General features: G+C 45.8%; 1 protein-coding gene across 1 annotated transcript; it reads left to right on the plus strand.

The window, feature by feature from the left end:
* The first annotated feature begins 1604 nt into the window (after window positions 1–1604).
* Window positions 1605–10618, plus strand: LOC143015737 (ras-related protein Rap-2a). Its single transcript, XM_076169793.1, has 2 exons — window positions 1605–2006; window positions 8973–10618. The coding sequence occupies exons 1-2, from the start codon at window positions 1693–1695 to the stop codon at window positions 9208–9210; spliced, it is 552 nt and encodes a 183-aa protein (XP_076025908.1). The 5' UTR covers window positions 1605–1692; the 3' UTR covers window positions 9211–10618.
* The last annotated feature ends 1502 nt before the right edge of the window (window positions 10619–12120 follow it).

The following is a 12120-nucleotide window of genomic DNA, read 5'->3' on the forward strand; positions in this document are numbered from 1 at the left end:
TAAATTGTCATTATAGTTCCTGAACTGAACAAACCAGTCTCTCCCTGTTTCCTGTTTACCATTGTTACTCCCAGAGAACAGGGTTAGGGCGCCACCACCTGGTGAGACTTAACAGTTGCATATGTTTTGCTTCAGAAAATGTAATTCAATGGCTTTAGTTGTTTTTTTTTCTGTTGATACTTCTTCTATAATGACACAAAAACAATTCAAACTTTTTAAATGTTTGTGTTGATTATTGCTTGATATAATTTGGTTGGTTGTTGCTGTGTTGTTGCTGTGTATATCTCTACATAGCTTGGTTTCACTCCTGGTATTGACTCCACAGCGTGTTGTTGTGGGATGACGCTGGCTGTTTTATTGATCTTACTGTTGGAAACATTATACTTTAATACATTCTTAAGTTATATTCCTGAGCAGAGATGTTTGCTTGCTTTTATTTGACCCTCTTTCATTTGTTTTTATGATTGTAATCAATAAGGACTGAATTACATATTGTGTGGAAAGTTCAATTAACAAAGTTTTCCACAAATTGTACTTTTCTTTGTCTTTTTTTTTTATGTGTGATTTTACTGTGATTGTTGTTTAACTTCATTATAAATATTTGCCTTGGTTTTGCAGCCTGAATCAACAGATGACGTTTTGAAAGTTTTCACGTTGAATCAGCTCATTTACGGCTTTTTCAAATTTTTTAAACAGGAGCAACCAGCTGCAGCGTTACCATAGCAACAGCATCCGGCGCATTTTCACCTCCTCTTGGATACACATCCTGGAGCCGGCGCTGTGATTGGACGAGCGCTCCCTGGATGTCACTGGGGCAACCGAATGATGGGAATTTTAACACATGAACGGAAATGTAGGCCCTCCTCCGTGTGGCATTCATTCAGGCAGCAGCGAGGGCAGCCGCGGCCATTGGGCCTTTCCGAGCATCAATCTACACGAGGGCGGGTCCGTGCTCTCGCTCGCCTCGGTACGGGAGCCGAGCGGGGACTTGCTGCTGCTTGCTGCTGCTTGGTTTACGCGGTGACCGTGTGGGTCTCCACCCGAGAGTATGGCGGCGGGGTTCGCGTCGGTGAGCGGCTGAGAAGCGGAGACATGACAGCGATGGTGAAAAAGACACAAAGGGACTCAAGTTGTGTCATGTCAGTCTGGACCTAGTTTGGGTCGGTCCCGGTTCTGTTCCGCGGCCTCTCGCTCGCAGGATCCTCGCCTGTAATTGATCGCGGGGGCTTGCCAGCGTCTTCGATGGAGCAAGTTTGTTATTTTTGTGATGCACACAGGGGCGAGCAAAGCAGATGAGCAGCCGCACGTTTGCTCCACGTCTTCGGCCGATATTTCCTCCCTCCTCTCCCTCTCCCCCCGTGTGCACGTTTCTGTGGGATCTCTCCGTCCTCGGATGCTCCTGTGGTTGTCAGTCAGTCAGTCAGTCAGTCAGTCAGCTGGCCTGCGTGGGGGAATTTCTACAATGAAATCCATCTTTGGGCACCGAGTCTTTGTGCTCTGCCGTAGCTGAGCAGCGGCCAGACCGAGACCGATTCATCGACCCCCCCTCCCCTCCTCAGTTCAAAATGGGACAAGAGTGGCGAATGTAGTAATTGACGCCGGGACATTTGAGTTGTTTTCCAATGACGCGTGGAGATTGATGCCCTCCCCATCGACACGATCTCTCGATTTAATCCACTAAACCAGGGAGCGATGCGTGAGTACAAAGTGGTGGTCCTGGGGAGCGGTGGGGTCGGGAAATCCGCCCTCACTGTGCAGTTTGTCACCGGGACGTTCATTGAGAAGTACGACCCCACCATAGAGGATTTCTACCGCAAGGAGATCGAGGTGGACTCCTCTCCCTCGGTGCTGGAGATCCTTGACACTGCCGGTACCGAGCAGTTCGCCTCCATGCGGGACCTTTACATCAAAAACGGTCAAGGATTCATTCTGGTCTACAGCCTGGTCAACCAGCAAAGCTTCCAAGACATCAAGCCGATGAGGGATCAGATCATAAGAGTGAAAAGGTTGGTAAAAAAAAGAGATGAAAGAAAAGAAAACATGTTCAAAAACTTAATGTTGGTGTCTGGATTGTTCTGTCTGGATGTTGGGGGGGTTGTTCTCCACACACAGGCTGGCCTACAGGCCCGGGAGTGTGAAGAAGGGCCTGTGGGTCGGCTCTAGAAACTGCTCAGATGGAGATTGTGTACAGTACAGACCCACATGCTTGTCCCAGTTTGTGGTAACAGGTCTCACCCATAAGAACTGGAATAGAAGACATGTCCCACCTCTGCAGATCCAGCCTCTCCCCGACTTAACTGGATCTCTTTAGAGGTCCTGCACAGACTAGTTTAGGACTTAAGTAGTTCCTCATTCTGGTCATGATGGTGTCTGTAACGTCCGCTGTGCTTGGATGCTGCTGCAACCCCTGTGAAACCCTCCAGCTGTCCAGAGGGAGACCCAGGATTCAGTGCAACACAGGCTCAGAAACACAGCCAGAAACGGCTTCCAGTGGTTAAACACTTGGGATTCTGCAGAGGACAGAGCAGTTTAAATGGTTAAGCTGCTTGGAAAGAGCAGCACGATCCCAGACATGAGCCAAGCGTGAGATCGTCTGATGTCTGAGCGGCGTTACAGCGGCTGATCCACGTGTGAGGTCATCGGCAATCGTGGGCTGCTGATGCATGATGGGGCAGAGAGGTTAGCTGAGGCTGAGGTTTGGTGGCGCTGTCATGTTATTGTTGGTGTTCTCAGGCAACAAACCAATGCATCGCACACACACACACACACACACACACACAAGACTACCCAGACAAAGGCATCCGTGCCACTGGTTGATCGCATGTGTGTTTGTGTGTGTGTGTGAGCGTATGTACCAGTGTGGCTCCATCACTTTTCACACTCTTGTAGGTGTCAGTGAATGGACTCCACTGAGATCAAGCTGGCCAAACAATAGTGAGGGCATTTATTTAAAGCACTGCAGATGTATCAAACTTCTTACTAATGTGGGAGATTACATTTCACACAATATTTCACATAATACCTTTATAATTGCCCGTCTGTAGTCCTGTAGTAGTTTAATGTTACCTATCCGTCTCTGTTGCGACTGCCGTATCTGTTTTTGTCCTCACACCCCAGACGCTGAAATTGTGTCACCTGGAAGATGTGTGTGTGTGTGTGTTTATTCTTTCTCAGTGTGGCTTTCAGTGTTTGCCACTTAATTGCGTTCAGATGTTTCCAGAGGTTCATGGTAAACATTAATATAAATCTGTGGCTCAGGATGAAAGAATGAGGTCAGCGTGTGTTTCCCCTCCATATGAGTGGAGCGTCTGGAAAGTCTGTGTGTGTGTGTGTGTGTGTGTGTGTGTGTGTGTGTGTGTGTGTGTGTGTGTGTGTGTGTGTGTGTGTGTGTGTGTTTATATGTAAATCAGACACATGTGCCCACAGTCCAGATGTTGTGCGATTCCTCGTGTTATTCTGTCTAATCACATCCCATTTGTTTTCAGCAGCACATAGTTGAGAACACACACACATTTCTGCGGATTCAAAGTTTCAAAAGTCAATGTGTGGATAGAAAGTCTTATTATGAGATCTTTGAACAGCTTAGCTTAGTAAACATTTTCTTTGTTTATTCACCCAAGAGGATTTCTGTTTGTTATTTTTAAAGTAAATAGTTGCAAAAGAGATGAATGGTAGAATCTCAGCGTGTGGGAGTTTAGAGACGAAGCGTTCCTCCTCCTACTCAACAGCAGCAGACCGCAGTCGACCTTTCCTTACTAGTCCCGCAACAAACGTTGTTTTGTTGAAGAAAAGCCGTTTTAAGATGAGACGAAGCTCCGTTACGCGTTATGGATGAAGCTGAGCTGTGCTGTCAGAAAGATACAAGGAAAGCTTTGTGTTAGTCTAAGGTAATATTTGGACAGCAGTTATCTGAGCTGACTTATCTGCTCTGTTCCTGAGGCTTAAGTTAATGGAAAAGTCCAAACTTACTCCAGACGTGTCAAAATAACCTCTGATAGTCAAATGTTTCCTTCTTACTTTAGCAGCTGATAGGATTTATGATCTATGAGCTTCTTCCACAGGCCCAACACACACACTGACATTCACACAGGACCTTGTTGTTGTTGCAGGGTGGCACCCTTAGTTTTTATTATAACCTATTAAATATTCAGTGATTTAAATTCTACCTTTATTAATTCATAATGTATTTTCAGTGCAACCATGTAGGACAATCAGGAGTCCAAATAGCTTTATTTTCAGGTGGATCCTATTTTCAGGGAGATAGCATCTTTCTTGCAGTTCTCTCACCTGTTCTGTCTTCACCTGCAGCAGCTGTCCATGGCTGAAATGCAACAAGTTTGTGTAGCTTGTTTGGGCAAAGTAGGAGCAGAGAAGGAGCTGATGTCGCAGGAGATGAGTCAGGTCGAAGTAGAACACAACATCAGAGACCCAAAGGTGGAATTTTAAGCAGGTACGGGTCTCGACAACAGAGCCCAACAGGCAGAGGAACACAGCCGTCGTGTATGTTTTTCTGTTGCCGCTGCTCATTTTACCTCTCCGTCCCTCCTTGCTGCCAAAACATGGGCGCCCCCTTGTGTAACCACATCGGCGTCCTCACGGGTCAGAGGTGCTGCCGCGCGTCGTTCTCGCTCCGAACTCTGTCAGCATCAGTCGGGCTGCGCCGTTAGTGGCTCAGACAGGCTTCGGCGCGGAGGCCACGGGTGCACATAATTACAGCGCGGCCCGGGCCCCGTGTTTGCCGACGACCTCATCACTCTTCACTTCAGCAGCCCGTTAACCGCGCAGGGAATAGCGAAGGAGAAACAGGTGTTAGATTTTCCTGTTAGCACTTCGGTCCTGCAGTGTTATTGTATTTGCTGATGCTGATGCCTCAGCACCTTCATTTTGCGGCTGGTTAGTAAGGGAAACACTTAAGCCCCCAGTAGCTGTATTCCAAGTGTAGGCAAAAAAGACGATGCTGATTCAGGCTCTTTAGGTGTTCTGTGTGCCGGACCCCTAAGGAGAATTTTTGTCTTTTCAATTTCTAATAGCCTCTCGTGGCTGCTTGTGTCACCGATGTCGCCCCTGTAAAGCAGACGTGACGATTTCAGAGACTCACTTATACTGTATATCGGCACTGAAAATGGCACCTTTCTATTCGGAACAACACATTTCTGTCAAGGGTTTCAAGGCGAAGGATGATAATGCCACTAAGCGCTCGCTAGATAGTGACAAACTGTCATCGGGCTTCAACTTTTGCCAGTCGTCGTGAATTGAAGGCTTATAAGTTAATTATGGATAATTATGAAGTAGGAAGAAAGTTAAGTGTCACTTGATGCCTTCAAACTGCTATAAACTCGTCAGTGCCGAGCGTCATTTCAAACGATCGGGGGAGAAAAGGTAACAGGATAAGCATAATATATTCACTTATGAATGAATCTGTGAAGTATTCATATCTTCATCTGCCTTGCTTTAATTTCTATTGTATGAGGAGACAGTCTGAACACATTTCAGATGCAGTGACACTTTGCAACGCAGACTCACGATCTTGTCATTTGCGAGAGGAGCAATTTGCCTCAGACAGCATAATTACCCCCAGGGAGCTCGTAGTGTACCGTATAATGGGTGCAATACAGAGCCCGGAGAATGGAGGATGACTCGCTCGCACACTGGCTGTCACGTACACAACCCCTTTATCGGCCCCATTTGGATATTTCTCTATCATCTGTGAAGAGCGTCGGCAAGGATGGAATGAGTTTTCCTAACCTTGAGAGAATCAAGGAGAGACTCGTTTTAGTTCTGTCCTCATTGGGGTTTAACGAGTTCAGACCAGGTCCTGCGTCATATTTTCGTCTAGAGTCAAAGGAGTACAGAGACCCTTGCACCACCGGGTCCCACCTTCTGTCAGCGAGGCCTATATCACTTGATGCGTCATGCATTATAGATAAGGTTTGTCTGGGGGAGCTCGGATGGGGAGTGTTTCAGTGCAGAGGCATTGTCAGTCCCTCAAGCTGAAGGCTGCTGAAAGATGTGGCGTCAGTTCGTGACGCCCGGGCCCTTTAGACCAGGGAGCTCTCTCTCCTGAGGGCATACAGCACTGCAACACTTCCCTCCCTCCCTCCTCTACTGCCTGATTGGCTAAATTAGGTGCTTTAACTTTATCAAGAGTCGGCGTCTCTACACATAAGGGTCCAAACGAGTTAGGACCACTACCACAGTCACAAGACAACCCTCTCTGCTGTGTACGTGTCATGCTTCTTTGCCTCACTAACTGCGTTTACAATGCACACTTTAGTCTGGCTAAGGTCAATAGTCCATCGAAGACAATAGACCGAACCAAGACGTGAGCTGTGATCATAAGGAGCCTAGTCGTGGTCTTGTTTACACGTGGGCCACTCAGGCATCTCCACGTCTCGAATCAACGCTTTCTCATGCGTGTAGTACAGAACCTGACACGCTCGTATCCCTCTATCTGTATTCTTCAAACCCATCTAAACGATATCTGTTTCCTCTAAGATCTTTATCACGAGGAAAGGTGCTGCATCAAGCTATAAAAAGTCTGAGTAATGGAGTTATTTATGCTTTTACAAGTTCATTTAGAGGCCAGATAGTCGGGCTAATAACGGCCTGGCTCAGCTCTTTTAGCCTGATTAAGGTCTTAGTCAGACTCTGGCATGCATTTAAATGATGATAGACTAATTATGGAGGATTGCTGTGCAAGTCAGCGTAGCGAGTCACCAGTCCAGACCTGGACCTTGGCCAACCTTTCCTGAGCTGAGGGCCATGGGAGTCTTGGTATCTGTGGCAACAACCATCTCACACCTCCTGGGGATTACAGGTTTCACCCTCTGTTATAACAACCATGTTTAGACCGTTTCCTTCAGCCCCAGATGACAGGTTTTTTCTTTGTATTGCAGCCATTTTATCTGGAGGTCTAAGCAGCAGGTGGGTTGTCAGATGAGAGTGATAATGATTTAACTACATAGATTATTAGTAATGATCCTAATGTGCTTTTAGTTCAAAATGTAGGTGCTTGAATCCGTACTGAGATGTTAAATTGTGGTTTCTCTGAAAAATGCCTGTTTACAAGTGAACATTTGCGTCACGTGGAGCCTCACACAAAGCAACATGGTGTTCCCTATAAGACAGCTATACAGCCACAGGCCTCTATGTAAGTATTAGACTGGGAGACTTTTGTGCTGAGCCATAGCCTGGTGTTGGAAAGAGACACCCAGATGTTGACCGCTGTTACCCCACCTAAGTGCTATGCCCCCTGTGGCTTCTCCCTAAATAGGAACAGCTATAAAAGATCTAATTTTGACCTTTCAATCTGTACACCCGGGACTATGGTTAGGGGTTTTCAATGAAAGTGGGAGAGGAATGTTAGGATGTAGGCAGGAACCGCCACAGTTCGGAATAGTTTCTCAGGAAAATCACGGCCTTGCTGATGCATAATTAGATGTAGGTACTGCATATTAACTGTCAAAGTTTCAGAGCACAAGCTGTAATTTCCCATACAGTTTCCTCCAAGCTTGTAGAACGCTGTTGCACTCAGACGCTGGAAATCCTCTCTTAATTCCGGGTGGTTCTCTTGCGGTGAGCAGATCCTGCAAACAGGATATGTGAGATTACAGGTCACTCTGGATAATGTGTGCTCCACTAGATCAAACCTCCCATTCTTTGCCAGTTTAAGCTCATTTAACCGTGAAACCTGCAGCTTTTAGCCTCTTCTTGTATTTGCCGTCTCTCCATCTCTCGAGCATTAGTCATTTCCTTGTATATCTGTTACCATAGCAATCAAGGATGAGGATGATTTTTTCTATAAATAATTTAGGAGCGTGTATATTTAATAGAGTGTGGGCAGCATTTGAAAACTGCAAAGATGTTAAATGGTGTCTGAGTGCATGACTCTCTGTGTGATCTGTCTGTGTTGCTTACTGTCACAAGCAGCCGCATTTTAAACTGGGTTTATGGTTCCAATAAGAGGAAGATTCCCCCCCTTGCGAGCCTCAAACGCAGTTACAGATAAAAGAAATGCGACCTGTCATTTGCCAAAGGATGTAAATACGCAAGATCTGCTTCCTCAGTGATGGTTTTAATCTTTATCTCTTCTGATGTGTGTGCATGTGCAAAAACGCCTTGCAGACCTTCTGAATTTCCTGTTACTGATGTGCAAATATCCTGAATAAAAGTAGATCAGAGCCTTTCCCTTTTTAAGAAGGTTAATGCAGCAACATGTTCATTTTAACCGCTGACCTATTCTAAAGCGCTCCGCTACCAAGGTGGCATTTTACGCAGCAGAAACACGGCAAAGGATTCACAGCTCAAAGGATTCTAGCCGCTTCCTTCCTTGGCCAATTTTCAGCTTCTCCTGCTGCAGTGTAGCTGTAAAATAAATCACCAAAATCAACATGCTGGAAAGAATTTACCTCTTTAACTCTGCCTGGAAACAAAATTGGATCTGAACTCAAAGATCTCTTTAATTACCAGTCTGCTCCTTTATCCGGTACATTTCATACGGACCGGAGCTTTCAGGGCAAAAAGAGCAGTTGAAAGGCCGGAGGTGCAGTGATTCCGGCTCTTTGGACGCTCTTCATACTCGTCTTTTGACTGTGCGCCGCCATCACCGCCAACAGTTGCCACTCTTTGTTGTGGTGTTGTGTTGTGGTTCTGGTACCTGGCAACTTGTGACCATTCCGGGCCTACTGCCATCATGGAGTGGAATAAAAAGAATTCTAATTCTTGTGGCCTGTTCTTCAGCTGTCTCAGAGGTTTTGGAGAAACTGGACACGTCTATCAAAACCGTAAATACCCTCAATAGCGCTTCTCACATTTAAGGAAAATGTGATTATGAGGACAGAAGGTTTAATGTCTCTTGAAACCTTCAAGGGGCCTCACTGATTTCCTCCTCTGTGTTGGTTTTTGGTGTGTGTGTGTGAACCGCATGTGCACCCGTCTCTGATCTCCCTATACCGGTCTGTGTCTGTCCTCAGGTACGAGAAGGTTCCTGTGATCCTAGTGGGGAACAAGGTGGACCTGGAAAGCGAGCGGGAGGTGTCGTCCAGCGAAGGCCAGGCCCTGGCCGAGGAGTGGGGCTGCCCGTTCATGGAGACTTCGGCCAAGAGCAAAACCATGGTAGACGAACTGTTTGCCGAGATTGTTCGGCAGATGGACTACGCCGCTCAGCCGGACAAGGATGATCCCTGCTGCTCCTCTTGCAATATACAATAGCCCCTGGGCCTCCAGAAGCAAACAGGCCGGGCCAGAAAAAAGTCTACTCGGAGGAAGTCGTTCCGTCTCGCAGCAGAGAAATACACACTTAGACACGCACACACACATGCCAATTAAATGAAAGACAAACTCGCCAAACGCATAGGGAGCGTAAAATCAGCCGCGACACGATGAATAATAAGGAGGTTTCAGTAATGAGTAGGTTTGAATGAGGATTGCGAGATATTTGCCGCAAGAGAAATTGACAAGCGACACAAAGAAAGGAGCACTCGGCCTTACTCTCTTTTGTTATGCTTTGCTTTTCTCTTCTTGAATCATCAGCAGTAGAGGAATCACACTGCAGGATCTTTACTATTTAGGTTGTTTAGGTGGCAATCCGCTACGGTACATGTTTTCTTCTTTTATTTTGCTTTTGTACGACTTAAAATTTGCACAGAACACCGGGATGCATTTGTTTTTGTTACCATTATGTGGTTGCAATTAGCTACTGAACACAAAAACCTGCAAGAAGCGACGAGGGGATCGATCTGTCAAGGTGTCTCTCAGATGTCTTTGTCTTAGTGGTTGGTGAGAGGGCTTTCCACTCATCACAGGGCTGAACCAAAGAGGTGACTTAACAGCGCCTCCATTTTCTCCTCCGATGTCGTTAAGAGGAATGGAGAGAAAATGGTGGACGAGTCAGGGTCTTTGTTGTTGACGATGCGGTCGTTTCTTTTTCTATTTTCTCGTTTTGGAGATAGTAAGCATAGCAGGCTTGTTCGCATATCGTGTGTGTGTTTTTCTTTCTCTGGGACACATAAAAATGGCTGAATACTAATATGAGTTTGCCGCTTCACTCTTGACGGGACAAGGAGTCGATTTCAGTGTTTGAATATCTCCACAGCACACCTCTGAAGTCTGTTTCGTTTTCAGGAATGGGTGACATTTAAGGTGAAAGACGTGAGCATTCTTTTCTCCTCCGGTCGTACGATTCTCAACACACTCCGATTCTTAACGTGCTCAGAGTTTTAAAACCCATAGTAACGAATAGTAACAGTGACGGGAACGGTAACAAATAATTAATTGTGGTGTAAATATTTTATATTAAACGTGCCAGCTCCTCTGAAGACACTGACTCAACAACACGTGGAAATGTCAACTGTATGCATGGCTAGAAAACAAAAAAAAGGACTTTAATTGTTTGAGATTAATATAGGCTGTGGAAACGTGCAAACCAATCACACACACACACACACACACACACACACACACACACACACGTCTGGATCTGGACACTGTCTCAACTGTACATCCATGTTGCCGCGGGAAACCAGACTCTTCCCCGTGTAGCCATTTTCATTGTTGATTTTATATTTTTTTATGTGACCATTTAATCTTTACTCCCTCTCTGAATGGTGACACTGTTTCATTTGACACCTAAACAATAAAAGTGCGTTTAACACTCTGAGACTTCCAAGTGTAAGTGAAGTAAATGTGTGAGAGGGACTGAGATTGAGTAAAATACCTTCTGTCGGTACCAAAATGGTTCCTGATCCCTAAGAATGTTCCTGGATTCCCCAAAAAGGTTCTAGAAAAAAAGTTCCCGAGTCTGTTAAAATCCAGCGGTGCAAAAGGCACTTGGGTGGGCCTCCATTTTTCTTTTCACTTGCAGGTTTCTATGGTCATAAAAACTGCAAATGTGTTTTCTAGGCCTGGAAATGTTTAGGAAGAGCCGTGTGGAGTTTAATAGTGATTGTAATTTCAAGGTAGAAGCTTAGAAGTGAAGACGTTTTTATATTTCCTGGATCGATCTCATATGAAAACACTATAATTTCATTAGAAGTTTAGTTTACAATGTCCTTGTACTTGTACTGATTTGGCAGATACGTGTAGAAACCAGGATTTGTGATCTTCAGTTTTTCTAAAAAGGCAATTATGTTGTTTTTTCTACTGCTATTGTGGCTTTGAGCACCTTGGCATTTTAACAATGATGCAAACATTAGCATTTAATCATTGCAGCCCTCCCTCTAATATCACAGTATTTCTTTTGGATAGAATGGCAAGTTGCTCAAGTGTTTCTGGCCATAAGCGCATGAAATTGACGTTTTTAGAAAAGACTATTAAAAGAAACCTACAAGAAAATGGCAGGCAAATGGAATATAACTAGTTTGGAAGATGGAGGGTCTCTGTGTAGACCAGCAAACCAAAATTTGCATGCTTGACCAATCGGGAAAAGCCTGGTCTTTGTCCGCAGAGCTGACTATTCAACTGGTGCCCCGATGCCACATGGTTCCCATTCAGCAGCTGACAGAGAAACGAAGAGCTGAGATGAGATTTAGTTTGGTGCTGTCCCATCTGCCCAGGTGTCCTTGCAGCAGCTGATGCCTGTCCAGTCTGTCCCATTTCCCTGGGATGTGAGCATACAGCTGTCAGCGTGATGTATCGTCCTGGATGTCAGGAGTGGAAGAGGGCTCCCTCCTCTGTGATCTCACCACCTAAATCTACACTGGACAAGCAAAATGTGCTCGGTCTGCCTGAGCCGACTGTCAGGCTGTGGTTGAAGCCACATCGATCATCAATCATATCTGACGCCCAGCACAAGTTAGAATTCTGCACAGAGATAATGCAACACAAGCTGCTCCACACACTCCCTGAAGCAAGCTTATTTAGTGGTTGTGCCAAAGGGGCGATCGTCCATCCCATCCTTTCATCATCTAAACCTGCTCTCGATCCTCCTGTGGAGCTGCAGCTGCCTGGAGCTCATTCCAGTTATCATTGGGTAAGCAGTGAGGTGTGTCTTGGACCTGGTGTTTGTATTTCGACCGTTATGTCCTCTGAATGTATCTGTGTGTTAGCTCAGGCTGAGCACCGTCATCAGAGGACAAAACTCACCGCTCCTCTGATTGTTATCGCCGTCTGAATGTCAGCAGA

This window comes from Genypterus blacodes, unplaced genomic scaffold (assembly GCF_046128005.1).
Source record: "Genypterus blacodes isolate CSIRO-AG114 ecotype Tasmania unplaced genomic scaffold, CSIRO-AGI_Gbla_v1 ptg000214l_1, whole genome shotgun sequence".
NCBI classification, from domain to species: Eukaryota; Metazoa; Chordata; class Actinopteri; order Ophidiiformes; family Ophidiidae; genus Genypterus; species Genypterus blacodes.